This window comes from Lepidochelys kempii, chromosome 1, assembly GCF_965140265.1.
Source record: "Lepidochelys kempii isolate rLepKem1 chromosome 1, rLepKem1.hap2, whole genome shotgun sequence".
NCBI lineage: Eukaryota > Metazoa > Chordata > Testudines > Cheloniidae > Lepidochelys > Lepidochelys kempii.
The window spans coordinates 16,183,045-16,199,554 of record NC_133256.1 but is presented as its reverse complement, the minus strand read 5'-3'; the positions used below and the strand labels follow the sequence as shown (position 1 = coordinate 16,199,554).

The following is a 16,510-nucleotide window of genomic DNA, read 5'->3' as shown; positions in this document are numbered from 1 at the left end:
CCCAAGCAAGACCAAAGTGATGCTAGTCAGAAAGAGAACACACTTCAAAGAACTGGCCAAGATGTTGTCTCCATCCTTCATGAAAGGTGTACAACCCCCTTCATCAAAGTACTGAGAAGCCTCAGTGTCCTGTTTTACTCCTCGCTAAGCTTGTATAACCAGGTAGCATGAGCATCACCTCCAGTTCGCTATGAATCTTTGTCCCATACGTACAGATGAGGACCCGGACACAGTGATCCATGCATTCATGTCCTCCAGACTGGATTACTGTAATTCACTGTATCTGAAGTTGAATGTGAAGATGATGCCCAGACTTTAGCTGGTATGAGATGTGGCTGCATGCCTTCTCCATGGTTTGGGTCACCATGAGCTCATCAGGTCCATGCACAAATGTCAGGCCCAGTCAGTTTCTGATGTCAGTTTAAGGTTTTGGTCCTAATCTTCAAAGCAATTAATGGCTCAAGCCACAGCTACATCAAAGACTGAATGTCAAAGTATACTCTGGGGCAGTGCACATCACAAAGCCTGGGACAAAGCACGTGGAAGCTGAGGATATAGCGTTCTCAGCCAGGGGATCTGGTTATGAACCATACTCCCAGAGAAGATCAGGGGAGCCGAGAGTCTGACTGTCTTTAGGAAATACTGCAAAACCTTCCTCTTCAAAAAAGGCCTTTTGAGCAGTAGAATGACACTCCCGTCATTCTTACCTTCTCCTATCCAAAGAAACCCAAACCCAAAATACGAAATTAATAGAATCTAAAAGATGGAAAAACCCTTCCCCAAGCAGAGTTTTAACCTGAAAAGGGAGACCTGCCAGAGACTCCATGAGGTCCACTGTGGACTTTCAATATTGCCATTCATTTTATATTGAAGGGGCTCAGGTATTACAGTGATGGACAGCTGTATAAAACACTAAGATTGAGAATTCCATTAACTTCTACTCTTGATTTATACCAATATGAAAGAGAAGTGAATGGGGTCCTTGATTTCTGTTCCTGGCTTTGCCAGTGACTCACTGTGTGACCTTGTGAGAATCACTTTCTCTCTAATTTTTCCCATCTGCAAAATGAAGATGATCATGCCTGGCTCATAAGGGTGCTGTGAGGTCTAATTAGTAAGTATAAAGCCCTGTGAGAGCCTCTTATGACAGGGGCTTTAGAAATGCAGAGTACAGATAGCCTGGGAAAAAGAGAATTAAGGGAGGTTGTGTAAACATGGCAAGTGCTTGAGAAGTGATGCTAGACGGGGCCTGAGGGTGGTGAAACATGGAACAGTGGTCTGAAGCTAAAGATGCAAAAATTCAAATCAGACATTTGGAATGTGTCTTATGAGAAAGGGGAATGAGATAATGCAATAAGTGGCCTACATGTGTTCAGAAACAGGTTAGTTAAAATGCTGTGGGATTAATATATGGAAAAGTTCTCCTCATTCCAGCGGATGGGACTTGGATGGACCTGACTGGTCTTTTCCAGCATTTCTCATCCATAATTCTCTGATAAGCACCCTAGTATCATCTCTTCATTTAAACAATTTGGCACTGATTCAACAAGCAATATACAGTGTTTCTAAGTGATGATGCAGAATCACTTGGAAATCTTTTTCTTTCAGCAATTCATTGAAAATCCCATACTACGTTCAAAGAATGGACAGTGATTCCTAAACAAAATTGTAGGGCCTAGTTCTCTGCTGCGCTTAATTGCTACTGACTTCAGTGGAGCAGTGCCAGGTTTCATTGGCCCACTGGTTGGCCAAATCAAGTATAATTAACTTTTAATCCGTTAAATAAATTTCTCCCAATGTCCTCATTCACCTAAGCCCTGAACTGGTGCCCTTTCACTCCAGTGGCAGTTGGCACAAGCCCGTAGACATCATCATTTATAAAGAGGCATATGTCAAGCAGTGCTAAAAACCATTTGTTGCCTCAGCAAAGTATTTTGTTATCCTCTGGTGACCTTTCATTTGTGATTTCCCTGCTCTTCTTCTTCCCAGGCATCACTGTGGACAAGTTTGGGTTGATTTACTTTGTAGATGGCACCATGATCAGACGTATTGACCAGAATGGGATTATCTCAACCATGCTGGGCTCCAATGACTTGACATCTGCCAGGCCTCTCAGCTGTGACTCCGCCATGGACATTTCTCAGGTACCAAAACTTGTATCAAATCAAAAGACCAGGCCAGTTTTACTCTGTGATGTTTAAGACTCGCTCTCCTCTAGCGATGAGGTGCGGGCTTGCTTTTTTGTCACTAGATAATGGCACAGCACAGTATTAGGACTGAATCAAATTAACATCTGGGAAACAGTGATTGGATGCTGTGGTGCCAAAATTAGCATCAGCTGGAAAACAACTATCATGAATTGCATCAAACTGCAAATTGGTTGCAGCCACCGTCATCCTGGGCTTTTAAGTCCTGTTTATTAAATGCAAAATACCCAAAAGTTCTGTATTTGATTATTTCTTTATTTGTGGCTGGGACAGTAGGCAAACCTGTTCCTGGCCAGGACTCAATTTTCTGGGGTGCTGCCCATCAAATAGTGCCAGTTTGGAGGTACAGTCATTTAAAACCTTTTTTGCCATTTATTATTAGATGGCCAGAAGAATGTTACCCCATTGTGCAAAAATACAAATCCTAGCTGGTGGGCTAAGTACTATTATTCAGCCACAATGGATATCAACGGGGTTTCCCTTTTGTAACTACCTACATAATTTTCATGCTCCCATATGGAATCCATTCTTCATGTTTCCCCCCCCTAATTTGAAAAGATTACTCTTGCTTCTTTGTAGCAGGTTCCCACTGTCCGCAATTCATGAAAAGGCTAAAATTACAAGTTTAAAAGCTGTCGTGCCTCATACAGAGGTAAATTTTGATGGTTAAAGGCCATCTTGCAGCATAATGACCCCCATCTCACAAGCATATTCCTTTCTTTACCAGGATCTTAGTGCCAGCCAGAGGAAGTTTATTGTGGACCAGGCTTTTTAAACATATATTTTCAGCTTGCTTATAGCTTTTATATAATAATGTCCTCTTTAAACAGTTCTGAGATGGGTTCAAAATATGCCATCTGCATCCCCTGTCTCCCCATTCTTTAAAGTGAAAGGAGCTGTTCTCAGATAGTTCTGAGACAGAGAGACACAACAGACAAGTTTTAAAAAAAACCTCAACTTCGGGAACTATCTTTTCATCAATTATTGTGACTAGAAAAGTCTCAGCTGTCAGGCCCCTGAGGCACTGCGAGACCAGAGGGCATGAAATATATTTAGCTGCCAACATTGACAAGAAATGGGTTTTAAGGAACTGAAAATTCCCTCATCAGTTCAGAGTAAACTCTGCTCTTGATGCTAACTCAAGGCTGCAGTGGAGCAATGCTCTAAAGACTATGGGAATGTATGGAGTCATGCATTACTGAAGGGAAAACCACAGCTATAATGTTGTACTCCAGGAAGGGTTAAAGTAGGCCAAGAGCCAAGAAGAGATGGAGATTTTTGAGAATGTAGCAGAGGGAGACTAGACAGCTCTCAGCTTGCTGAGTCTAGCACTGAGACTCATGCCTCACAAGCAAGGGTGTTGGAAGTCACAAGACCAACCTGTGTTGTAACTGGCACCCTTTAATAAATAAGTGTAGGAGGAGGTTGAACATGACTGAAGGATCAAAACCAGACCATATGGTCGATGCTCTCTAGCAGTGACACTTGGCCAGTGGCTCGAGAGTCATGTGGGGCTCTTGTGTTGTCTGTGGATCTGACAGGAGCTCCTCTAACTCTGCTTGATCTCATACAAAGGCAGCAATGAGAGTGAGTTCTCTGGGCCTCAGGCTACTAGGGTCCCCTTCACATCCTTCCAAAGAGCTAGAGAAGGTGGGGACAAGGAGAAACAGCAGCCAGGGATAAGATGGCAGAAAGAGCTGTATCAGAGAGGCAGAGTGGCACCCTAACATTGAACTGCAATGTCTCTGCCATGATATGTGTCATTGCGCAACATTATCTCCATGTATGGGGTATGTCAGGGGGAAGTAAGTGGCGTAACAGGAGCAGGAAGGGGATGAGCATCTCCGCTCTGCAAATTCTAAATTGGCATATGGTCCCTTCGGGACTTTAGTCAGCTGTCATATGTTGTAGCAAACCTAACGGGTTACTCAAACTTACACCAGGGCCAAGGCTGGTGCTGCTGCAGCCTGGGGAATCAGGGAACTGGACCCTAGAAACTTTCACTACGACTAGGACTATAACCATGAGAGATCTTTTAAGAACTGTTTGCCAAAAGGTGTTTAAAAGCCTGACCTGGAGAAATTCTAAGATGACCAAGAACATCTTCCAGACAGACCTGCTCTCCATCCCTCCCACTGTAGAATCACGCATGTTGTGTGAGACCCTCTTAAAATTATTTAGCTCCCTTCAGCTCAATGTTGAACCACTTCTTTGTATGTGAAACAAAATAAAATGATCTCAAAGTGTGTTTCTATGGCTCTTATTTACACTGAAATGGCTTGGAATATAAAAGGAATCCAAATTATATTGAAATTTTCATGTTAGAGCTACATGTTACCCACGTAGAGATAAAATTATCTTAAGTTTGGCGTTATTCTTAGCAAATCAAACAGTATCCTCAATTGAGAGACAATACGTTCCATAGTTAGAGCAGGAAATTGGGATCCCAGACACTCACCTCTACGCCTGACTCACTGTGCCTTTAACCACTCTCTGCCTCAGTTTACCCATCTACAAAATGGGTTATAAGAATACTTCTCTTTTCAGCATTGTAGTGTTAGTAAATCATTTTGGGACAAAGGTGGGGCGTACAAGTGTAAAGTATTATTATTACTTAAACTTGGTCTTTCATAATGCTTAACGCCATGAAAAAAACACTGTGAAGCAAGCAATTGATTTCATGCAGTGAAATAAATAAACTGAAAATTCATATTTATCCATGGTTGCAGAACCAATGCCTGGATCCCAAGGCCCTGTACTAAGTTTTCAAAAAGATGTTCATAGCTTGCGTACTCAAAATATGCAGTTACAACACAGCAGGTTTAGGTTTCAGAGTAACAGCCATGTTAGTCTGTATTCGCAAAAAGAAAAGGAGTACTTGTGGCACCTTAGAGACTAACCAATTTATTTGAGCATGAGCTTTCGTGAGCTACAGCTCACTTCATCGGATGCATACCGTGGAAACTGCAGCAGACTTTATATATACACGGAGAATATGAAACAATACCTCCTCCCACCCCACTGTCCTGCTGGTAATAGCTTATAAGGAGGAGGTATTGTTTCATATTCTCTGTGTATATATAAAGTCTGCTGCAGTTTCCACGGTATGCATCCGATGAAGTGAGCTGTAGCTCACGAAAGCTCATGCTCAAATAAATTGGTTAGTCTCTAAGGTGCCACAAGTACTCCTTTTCTTACAGCAGGTTTAGTAGCACAAACAGCTACCCAGGTTGTCTACAAGCCTATGTAGATTGCCCATGTAATTTAGGCACCTCTTCTGGAACACTTAGATTGTAATCTCTTTAGAGCAGGGGCTGTCTTTTGGTTATCTGATTGTACACCACCTCGCATAATGGGGTTTGGGGGCCTTGATGTGCTCCCACAATACAAATAAATATTTATTTAGTCCTTTCTCTTATTTCTCTTTTTAATCATTTCACATGCCAAACATACTACGCACCTAGATATTGGATGGATGGCATGCGAAACATACCACGCACCTAGATATTGGATGGATGGGTGGAAGCGTTTAGAGATTTGATTGATAAGGCTGATTTTGTGAAGCAAATAGAAAAAATAGACTTTTTAACAGTTTTTTTGTGTTCCATTGTTAGGTTCGTCTAGAGTGGCCCACAGATCTGGCAGTCAACCCGATGGATAATTCCCTGTATGTTCTCGACAATAACGTTGTGTTGCAGATCTCTGAAAATCACCAAGTGCGCATTGTGGCCGGAAGGCCTATGCACTGCCAGGTCCCAGGCATTGATCACTTCCTCCTCAGCAAAGTGGCAATACATGCAACTTTGGAATCTGCCACGGCTTTGGCCGTCTCCCATAATGGGGTCCTGTATATCTCTGAGACCGACGAGAAGAAGATCAACCGCATCAGGCAGGTCACCACCAATGGGGAAATCTCACTTGTTGCTGGTGCACCAAGCAGCTGTGACTGCAAGAATGATGCCAACTGTGACTGCTTCTCTGGGGATGATGGCTACGCAAAGGATGCCAAGCTAAATGCCCCTTCCTCCCTAGCCGTGTGCGCAGATGGGGAGTTGTATGTTGCTGACCTTGGAAACATCCGAATCCGCTTTATTCGGAAAAACAAGCCATACCTCAACACACAGAACTTATATGAGTTGTCCTCTCCTATAGACCAGGAACTCTACTTGTTTGACACCAGCGGTAAACACCTTTATACCCAGAGCCTACCCACAGGAGATTACCTTTACAATTTTACCTACACTGGAGATGGAGACATAACCTTGATCACTGATAACAATGGTAACTTAGTCAATGTCCGGAGAGATTCTACTGGGATGCCACTCTGGCTGGTAGTGCCAGACGGCCAGGTCTACTGGGTGACAATTGGCACCAATAGCGCCCTCAAGAGCGTGACAGCACAAGGGCATGAAGTGGGTATGATGACGTACCATGGCAACTCTGGTCTTCTTGCCACCAAGACCAATGAAAACGGATGGACAACATTTTATGAGTAAGTGCTGCTGGGATAATATGCCATTGGCACCATTTTGTATTCCATGTAATGTTAATGGAATAAAATTCACTGGATGAAATTCACCCCAGTGTAGAATGGCCCAAGTGCAAAGCATCAGGTCCCATGTAAGCCCTTGATATAGGATGTAAGTGGTATATAGAGTGGACTGAGCTCTCTGTACTGAGTGAATTTTACCTATAGATTTAGGCTGAGATTTTCGAAGCTACTTAAGGGATGTGGATGCCCAGTTCCCGTTAATTTTAGTTGGAACTGGAAAGGTAAGATGCATATTGGAAAATTTTACTGAGCTTTGAAAATGTCAATCTGGGGTTTGGAAAAGATATCTTATCACCATCATCATCATCATCCAACATCACACCTAGGAGCCCTAGTGGGCACTGGTGTGTTAATGCATCAATGCCCCCTTTGGTCAGATGGAGCATTGCACAGACTCAGCTCAGGCTGGCGGGGCAGACAGTCAGCCCCTCTTGGCTGAGTGTCTATACTACTCCTGTTCTGGGCTATGGAGGGTGTTAGTTTCAGTCCCACTGGGATGTGCAGGTTTTCCCTTGTACTTGGTGGGGTCAGCTTGTTCTGGTCATCAGCGGGTCTGGAAACCTCTTTGGTTCTTAAGTCTCTATTAAGGGGTCTGTAGGGAGCTATGGCCCACCCACTCCTCTGGGTTCCAGCTCAGGGTCCTTAAACCAGACAGGCAGAATCAATACTCAACAACTCCTCCTACTGTGCCCTGAGCTCCTTCCTACCTCCCTGGGTTCTGTAGGCTTCTCCAGCCTGTAGATCTGGTCGTCCTTTCTCTGGGGTGTTGTCTCTGGGCAGCTTCTCACCAGCTTGCTGGCAGGACTTTACATCTCCAGCCTGCTTGCTCCTCTGCAAGGCCCCACTCCCCTCTGCTTCTCAGCTCTTTTTCTCCTACCTGTTGTGAGGCTGCCAGTCAGTGCTGGCTGGCAGTTGCTGCATTAACTCCTTGGTTGTCAGGCCAGCATGGGTCTGTAACACCCAGTGATACCTAGTCATGGACCAGGACCCCATGTGCTAGGTGCTGTACAAACACAAAACAAAAATAAACTCCATGTCCCAAAGAGCTGACAAAGACAAGAGACAACAGGTGGGGACAGACAGAAAGGGAGCACAGTGAGACAATATTGGTCAGGATGATAGATGGTGATCTCAGCACACCAGCAGTCTGACTGTTAAGTTCTTTGTAGGCTTCGTGGCAAAGAAGAGTTTTAAGGAGGGATCTGAAGGACAATAATGAGTTACTTTGCGGATGGTTAAGGGACAGCACGGGAGAAAGCATTAATATGCTTATTTGAATATTTTCCAAGTGGGCAAAGGAATCTGACAGTCTCTTGTTCACTCCCCTGCCAGAGCTCTAGTTTTAATCTAATCTAATCTAGTTTTAAATGGCTCAGGATGTAGGGCTGACACCACTTCCCTAAGAAGACAATTCCACAGTCATTAGATTGTAAGGTCACTATTTTTGTTATTGATATGCTTTGTTAAGTGCCAGCCATGTGCTCAGTGTTGTATAGGACACTCCCTGTCCCGAAGGACTCACAGACACAGAGAAGACAGCCTGAGGCAGGGATGATTTGGGGAGGGTGTTTGGTTTAGTTAGTGCATCTCTAGCAGGTAATGGGAGAAAGGTTGGTGACTTGGCAAAGGCTGTCTCATACATTCACCTTGCACTTGGGAATTTTTTTCTGCTACGCAGTCTACATTTCTCTCTGTTTATTCCTACCCCTTTGTGATCACTCTTGGTATTCCATCACCATGTAAGCAGTGTCCCCGTAGAGAAAGAACAGTGTTCCCTCTGATGCACCTGCTTATTAGTCCATTTCCCCACGTTTTTAAATGGCCACGTGGAGGTGCTCAGGTACCGTAATAATGGCCCGGTATAAAAACCTGAATAGAATTGAATGTATATGCAGGATAAGCCTGAAACAGAGATTGAGAGTGAGAAAGAACCAAGAATAAACGTCGGCCCGATTAGCGTGTGCTTCACTGAAGCTTTTAAACTTCGTTGACCCTAATTTACCCCAGTTGGATCTCTATTGTCTCTAGCTGAGTTAGACCCAGGATCATTTTGGCCCTTTTCATATTAACATGCTTCAGACTCAGGTTACAGGGTGATGGGTTTTTTTGCATAATATTAAGTAATAATACCAAAGTCTTATATAGCACTTTTCATCAGTGGATCTCAAAGGGAAGTAAGTATCACTATCTCCCTTTTAAAGATGGGGAAACTGAGGCACAGAGTGGCAGTGACTTGCCAAGCTTACCCAGCAGGCCAGCAGTGGGGCCAGGAATAGAACCCAGGTGTCCTGCATCCTGAGCTCTAAGCCACACAGCCTCCTGGTATGGCTTGTCCTGCCTTGAAAGGGGCTGATGTAAAGCCTCTGCTAAATCAGCTGATGGATAATAGGTTAGTTAGGTTCTGTATCCTACATAGCAATATTCCTCAGTGAATCACAATTCCTATCTCTCCACCTCTCATACCAGTGTTGCTCTCTGGGGAGCGGGTTAGCTTAACTAGTTCTCCTTTTTCTCTAGGAGTGGAAGCCCACTACAGCATTGCAATGTTATGCTAAATTGAGGCGCTCTTTCCTCTCTCCACAGACATCGACACTTATGTCTAGCCTAGGGGGTCAGGTATGGTGGAGAGCCCAAGCTCCAGCCCGAGCCGCAGTGTCCACACTGCTCTTTTTAGTGTGCTTGCTCAAGCCCCTCTAGCACAAGCCTCTCTCCAGCGGCAATGGAGATAAACCTAGGGTGACCAGACAGCAAGTGTGAAAAATCGGGATGGGGTGGGGGTAGGGCGACCAGACATCCCGATAAAATTGGGACAGTCCCAATATTTAGTTGTTTGTCCCGTGTCCTGACCGATGTATGGTTAGGACGCCATTTGTCCCGATATTTTGCTTCAGCGGCACTCCGGCTTTTTTTTTTTGGCTTGGGGCGGCAAAAACCCTAGAGCCGGCCCTTGTGGGGGGTGAGCCTGTGGCTGCCCCCCCCATGTGTCCCGATATTTTGTTCTTGTCATCTGGTCACCCTAGTGGGGGGTAATAGGTGCCTATAGAAGAAAAAGGCCCAAATATCAGGACTGTCCCTATAAAATAGGGACATCTGGTCACCCTAGACAAACCCTCAGAGGCCCTGCACTTGACAACAGAGCTAACCATGGAAAATGAAGCAAACTAAATGTTAGGATCATTAGCGATCACATTTATCTCCACTTCCTCTATAGTTTTGGTCATAGACATAAATACAAGAGCAAATTTTTAAGTAAGAGGGGGAAAAAAGGCAAGCTATTGTGTTGGTATATTCATGACAGTCCTCAGTTATTTCTTGCTACACAACTCAATGGGGAATTTGTGAAACTTATTCTGAGCCAGATGCGTCTCTGGTGTACCTCTGGTCATTTCAGTGGAGTCACATGATAGCTTTTAACCTTTCGTAGCTAAATGGAAATCAGGGCTGGCTAGAGGTTGGCACAGAGGAATGGGAATCAGGATTGATCCGTGTTCCCGACTCAGCTACTGAATTGCCAGATTAAGGTGCACCAGAGTCTATGTACATCACTGTGCTTATACCAGGGCATGTTTCTCTAGTTTAGACAAATCCCGTGTTCATTAATGATTGGAAAGTGCTTTGAGATCCTCAGATGTGAAACACCCTAGAAGTTGAAAGTAATTTAACTGCAAGTTACATAACACTCCAGGGGCCCCAGTGGACATTTCCGCTTTCTAAGCTTTACCTTTATTCCCATCAGCAAATGCTGGCACAGGATGACATTAAATGATCACCCTATAAGAAAAGAGAAAAGGTGCAGTACTGCATACTTGAGTGAAGGTGGAAAGGAATAGTGGATAGGTGCCAGTGTGGATATGTGGTGCTGCTTCAGGGGGAAGTTTGAATGTGTCAGAACCTGGGGACAGCCAGGAGGATCACATCTTACCTTTGACTCGTGCAAAGATGAATGGTGAAAGAGGGTATGGCTCTATTGGACACTTTCAGCCACTCACCATGCGTTTGTTTGCAGGTCATTTTCTCCCTGTACTGTTGCTAATACTGGGGCAAATCACGGCTCTTATGCCACAAAGTGCCCAAGACACAGCTGAGTTGGTGCAGCTGTAGTGTGTGGAGGCGGAGGCAGGATGTGCGGATCTAGCATTGGAGGTCGGTCTGGAGCACACCATGGAATCCAGCTCCCATCCTATCCCAGCTCAGATTGGGGAGGGGGAGATCTCCTGCAGCACAGAATGACTGGCAGTTCCTCCCCACGCAGCAAGGGGACAGGAGCTGTGCAGACTACTGTACTGGGGAACTGCAGAGCCACTCCAGAACCCTTGTAAGTAAGCTAATCCTTCCCCCCTGCCCACAGGGAAGCCCCCATGCAGCAAGCCTGGTGCTGGGTTTAGCATTGGGATGGGACATAGCAGGAGGTTAGCCTTTTATTTCACCCTTCTCTTCTTGGAGAGAGAAGCTCACTCCGGTGCAGCAAAAAGGCCTATGCCCCTCTGCAGGCCACTGTGACTCTGCCCAGCAACTGCATTAAATACTCACCTTCACGCTGAACCTTCATCAGTAATAATCGATGGGAAAGGAAACGAGTCTGGGAACTGCATCAGGCTAAAAATCTCTCGCCGTCCATCTCCTCAAGCCAGGGAGAAGGGATGCTGTATAGTTTGTTGGGTTTTCTTTAGCTTGACCTGAAAGAATTGCTACCATCTTGACGTAGCTTATTAGTCGTTTTTTTCAGAAACCAGGGCCTTGTTAAATTTTTTTTTTTTTTTGAAAAGTCAGGACTGTAGTAATTATCTTGATTAGCTCATTGTGATGGTATCACTGTATGCTAAATAATTTAATTTCCTCCAGAGCCTAAGTCAACCCTTTCATGCATTATTTAGCCAATATAAGGCTTTTTAGTTCAAGTCTTTTGTCTGCTCAATTAGTTTTCAAGGTCACTTCCTCAGATGCAAACATAGGTGTTTACACATCACTGCAATTAATGCTTGGGATCAAATTGCCCAGAAACCCCAAACCCGTTTGTGCTGCTCACCTACAGGAGGTGATTCACAGACAGGGGGAAAAGTTTTCTTGAAGCAGATCTTCAGATTGAAGTTAATGGAACTATGCCCATTTATACCAGCTGAGTTTTTGGCCTTTACATTGTATAGGGGTGATGTCTCATAAAGGACTAAAAGTTGCCAAGCCTCACACGTGCTCTAAAGAGCAGCTTACAAGAGCATGTTGGATGAAATGCACAACAAGGCCATGTGCTTGTCTTCTGCCCACAAGTGAATGTCACCCTCTGTGAATTAGCAAAGACCGCAATCTAGTAATAACGGTAACTTTGTATTTGTGGGTAGTTTTTTTCCATTCACAGGGGCAGAGTTAAGGTTGTTTGCGTGTTGGAAAGTGGAAACGCTTCCATATATCAATGTGAGTGAGTTTGGAGCCAAGGTCGGAGTTATAATTGCTTTCTGTTAACCTTCGTTTGCGATTTCCTTATTTCTTTAATGTTGGTTTTTGTGATGTGTATTACTGTGTGTCTAGTTTTGAATTGCATGTGGAGCCAATAATGATAAACTAACTATGTTGTTTTGTGAAGTATAACAATATACATTTCCCTGAAATCTTTCATAATGGTCACCGTGGAAATTTAAACAATGGTATTCTGCTCAACCTTTGACCACAATTCCTGGGTAGTCCAATGTTTTTCTTACAGTTTTCAGCAGTGAAATAGTTAACAACGTTTAAGTTTAAATCAACATTATTAAGCTTCAGAGTTAAAATCTCTTTGTGCTATATAGGGGAGGTCATCTTCTCAAAATAGTGCTGTTGTTTGGGTGTGCTTCAGTCAGACATTGCTAGTGCAGGTCATGTGGAGAACGTTAGCTAAACACTAGAGACTTTTTTCAAATTCTGAAGTTTGGGGTCCTCCAGAGAGGAAATAGAGTGTACCACTCTGAGTACTGGCTCAATCTAACCCTTGCCTTCGATCCCCAGGTGCCGTACAAACATTACCAATTTACTGTGTCTTTTTTTATCTATATAAATGACAAGCATATTCTTTTCTGTGTGCACAGTTGGAGATGAAGGGTTTCACCAGCCACTGACATGCAACCACCTCTTGACTGGAAAGCAACATCTGTTATAACTATAACCATTGGGCAAGAGGGAATATACCTGCCCATATCACTGAGTATTACAGAGATTCTGGAAAGCCCTAAATTAGAGCTGCCTCATCCCAGGTCTATTGCTGCAGCAACCTAGAATATGGAGAATTCAAGCCACCCTTGTCCCTTCTCCCCTTGCAATATCCCTTCTGTGCTCTTCCCCTTGGCAGTCATTTCTACATTAATTATAAGATAATTAATTAGACTCTCACCCTTGTTCCTTTAAAGAAGTTATAGTAAAATGCTGGTAATTGTAGAGATAAATAACACTTCTCCTGTGCGCCAGAATAAGTTCTGTGGACATGTTCTGTGCCACAGGGACGGCAGTTCTGGGAACCTGATACTAAAATATATATTCCTGGGAAATTCTGCACCACTGTGCACATGCAGAATTTGCGTCCCCACAGATTTCTTTGCTTTCCTGCAAAAAATGACTTTCTGATGGGGAAGCAAGGGGAAGTCACAAAAGCGGTCACTTGACTCTCCCCAGTAGTGTGAGCATGTCATTTCAGGCGCCCAGAGCAGCCAGCGGAGAAGTAAATCACTACTGGGGGGGAGGGCTGGGGACACCCCAGCCAGTGTCAGTCCCTGGACTGACTGGTTCAGTTGCTAGTCCCTGCTGGGCTTGGGGTGGGGAGGACAGGACTTCCTTTTCCCCTGCGAGGAGCAGCTGAGGCCAGGACTGGGTCAGACCCACCCCCAGAAACCTACCCCATCTGCAGGAAGCTCTGCACTCCCCCCCCCCCCTCGGCCCACTTCCTGCCCCCATTGCTCCTCAACTGCGGGGGAAGGGATTTGCTCCCCCATCCACCCAACCCCCATGCATCCAGACCCTTCCCCGCATCGAAAAGGGACCCTGGCAGCTCCGGTCAGTACTGCTGACTGGGCCGTTATAAGTCTGGTCTAAGGCAGGCTCCCTCTATCTGGCTCCGCGAGGTTCCCTGGAAGTGGCAACAATATGTCCCTCGGCTCCTAGGCAGAGGCGTGGCCAGGGGGGCTGCCCCCAGCCTGAGTGCCGGCTCCGCAGATCCCATTGGCTAGGAACTGCAGCCAATGGGAGCTGTGGGGGTGGTGCTTGGCAGCTCTCAGAGCCACCTGGCTGCCTCTGCACCTAGGAGCTAGGGAGCCATCCAATGTAAGCACTGCCCAGAGCCCGCGACCCTCATCTCCTCCCGTACCCCAACCCCCTCCCTGAGCTTGGAACCCCCTCCCACACCTCAAACCTCTCAGACCCAGCCCGGAGCCCCCTTATGCACCCCAAACCCCTCATCCCTGGCCCCACATCAGAGCCCACACCCCCAGCCGAAGTCCTCACCCCCCCACCCCAACCCTCTGCCCCACCCCAGAGCCTCCTCCCACACCCCTCCCACACCCCGAACCCCTCATTTTTGGCCCCACACCCAGCGAAGAGCTGTATCCCCTTCCACACCCCAACCCCCTGCCCCAGCCCGGTGAAAATGAGCGAGTGAGGGTGGAGGAGAATGAGCGACCGAGGAAGGGGAGCTGGAGTGAGTGGGGAACAGGGCCTCAGGAAAGGGGCAGGACAGGGGCAGAGCTTCGCGGAAGGGGCGGGGAAGGGGGAGGGGCAAACGTGTTCAGTTTTGTGCAATTAGAAAGTTGGCAACCCTAGCCTGGCATGAAGGGACAGGGTCCCGGGGTGTTTTTGGGGCAAGCCCGGCCCTTGCACTGTGTCAGGGTCCGGTGCAGTCTCACTGCTGAGTCCCTGTCCTGGGGCGTGGGCTACAGGGTGATCTCCCACCTCTGTGCAACTAGTGCCCTGTGCTCCCCACTGCCATGCTGGAGCCTCCACATTTACTTATTGACGAATAAAATTTACAGAATTTTAAAATATTGTGCACAGAATTTTTTTTTTGGTGCAGAATTTTTAATTTTTTGGTGCAGAATTCCCTCAGGATTAAATATAGGGAATTGTTAATGTCATAAGGATAGTGAGAGCCCACAGTTCAAGTACATTGAAGTTTGTTGTTGTTTGAAGCCTGCATGATTTAACATTCAATGAGTAACATATATATATTGGCTCCTCTTTTCTGTTGGCCATTTGGGGAGCTGGCATGTAACAATAATAGGGTGGAATATATTGATTTTGTGTTCAGGCTGTTTTTAAGGAGCGGGTTAGTTTCATATATGTAAAATATATGGGTAGTTCAATAGGATTTTTATATATTTAAAACTGTGTTAAATATTATTTGGAAAGTTGTGAAGAGGCTAGATGTTGTGGAGTGTATAAACACACACAAAATATAGTTTGTGAGGTGCATTCAGAGCCTTTGGCACTAAATGTAACATAAGTATGGAGTATTTTTCCAACCTATTTGACTGCTAGTTGCAAAAGGCTGATGAACTGTGAAAAAACTAAAATGAGGAGCCTTCGGGAATCCTGGAACAAGTTGACTTTCTGAATAGACAGTACTTGTGACCCTGCTTTGATTCCCAGGGATCACGCTTCTATACAGCAGTAATGTGATAAATGAAAGCTCTGAATGTTTACAAGCTTAACAATTAGGTCTCGTAAGTACCAAATACCATTTTAATTCTGTGCATTGAACCTTAGCTAAAGAAATTTCCAGTTGGGGATGGATGGCAACAGCTTCCTTTGCCAGCCTAATAATTGTCACTGTAATTGTAAAAGCCGAGTCTTTGCAGTTGGTTTGAATAGGAGGCAGCAGCTGCATTATCAGGTGATGAATTCATTGCTCTGAGTGCTGCTGTGCTCATTCCCATGTTTCAGAATTTCCTTAATTCTGGTGCTTTTGTAGCATTTGGAGAACACAAAAGTCTTAGGCTGTGATGAAAACTGGGCCACCTCAAAATCCTGAGTCTGTGGAAACAGGTCTATGCAGCTTAGCTTTTAAATGAATTGACTAGAGATTTATCTTACTACAAATACCAGGACACACCTGCATCTACATGAGAGCCAGTCACCTGGCCTTCCTCTCAGAGCTGGGAATCTGTCATATAAATGACTTTGTGGAGGCGGAGGTGAAAAGAGATGAAACATCCATGTCATTCACTGTGACTTGTTAAAACTTATTATCTATTCAGAAACACGGAGTCCTTAAAGTCAGAGGGACCCATGGGGTTGTGAGAGTGTATAATAAACTGCATCCTGTATGTACCATACACTCTAATCCAAGACAAAAGGGCAAAGTGCTCCAGTCATAAGCAAAATATATAATGAGAAAGGAGGAAAAGAAATGTGCCATGAGAAAAGCACTTTGTGTCCAAATGGGAATGTCGGTCATAACTCACATTTATATTGAGCCTTCTTTTGTGTTGCCATCTGAGTGCTAAAAGGCTTTTGTTTGGACATGAATTTTTTACACTTCGTCTGCCACTAATTAAAAATAATAATAAAAATGTTAATAGTGCAGTTGCGCTATCTTCTCACATTCCCCTCCGTCGGATGTGACCTTTTAACAGCTGTGAATAGGTGAGCTATCACCCCCAGAGTAAACTAGTACCATACCCACATCGGTTCCTAATGCAGATGGGATGGAGGTGGAATAGTCATTTAGAATACTTAACATGCAGATGTTTGAAGTTATCTCTAATTCTCAACCCCAAATTCCACTCTTAGCTCTTGG

General features: G+C 44.9%; 1 protein-coding gene across 1 annotated transcript in view; it reads left to right on the top strand.

Moving 5' to 3' along the window:
* TENM4 (teneurin transmembrane protein 4) overlaps positions 1-16,510 on the top strand; it is a 523,302-nt gene that overhangs the window by 471,925 nt on the left and 34,867 nt on the right. The window contains exons 24-25 of the mRNA XM_073335791.1: positions 1,990-2,144; positions 5,822-6,699. Of these exons, the coding sequence (XP_073191892.1) occupies positions 1,990-2,144; positions 5,822-6,699 (1,033 nt within the window). The remainder of the gene's footprint in view (positions 1-1,989; positions 2,145-5,821; positions 6,700-16,510) is intronic.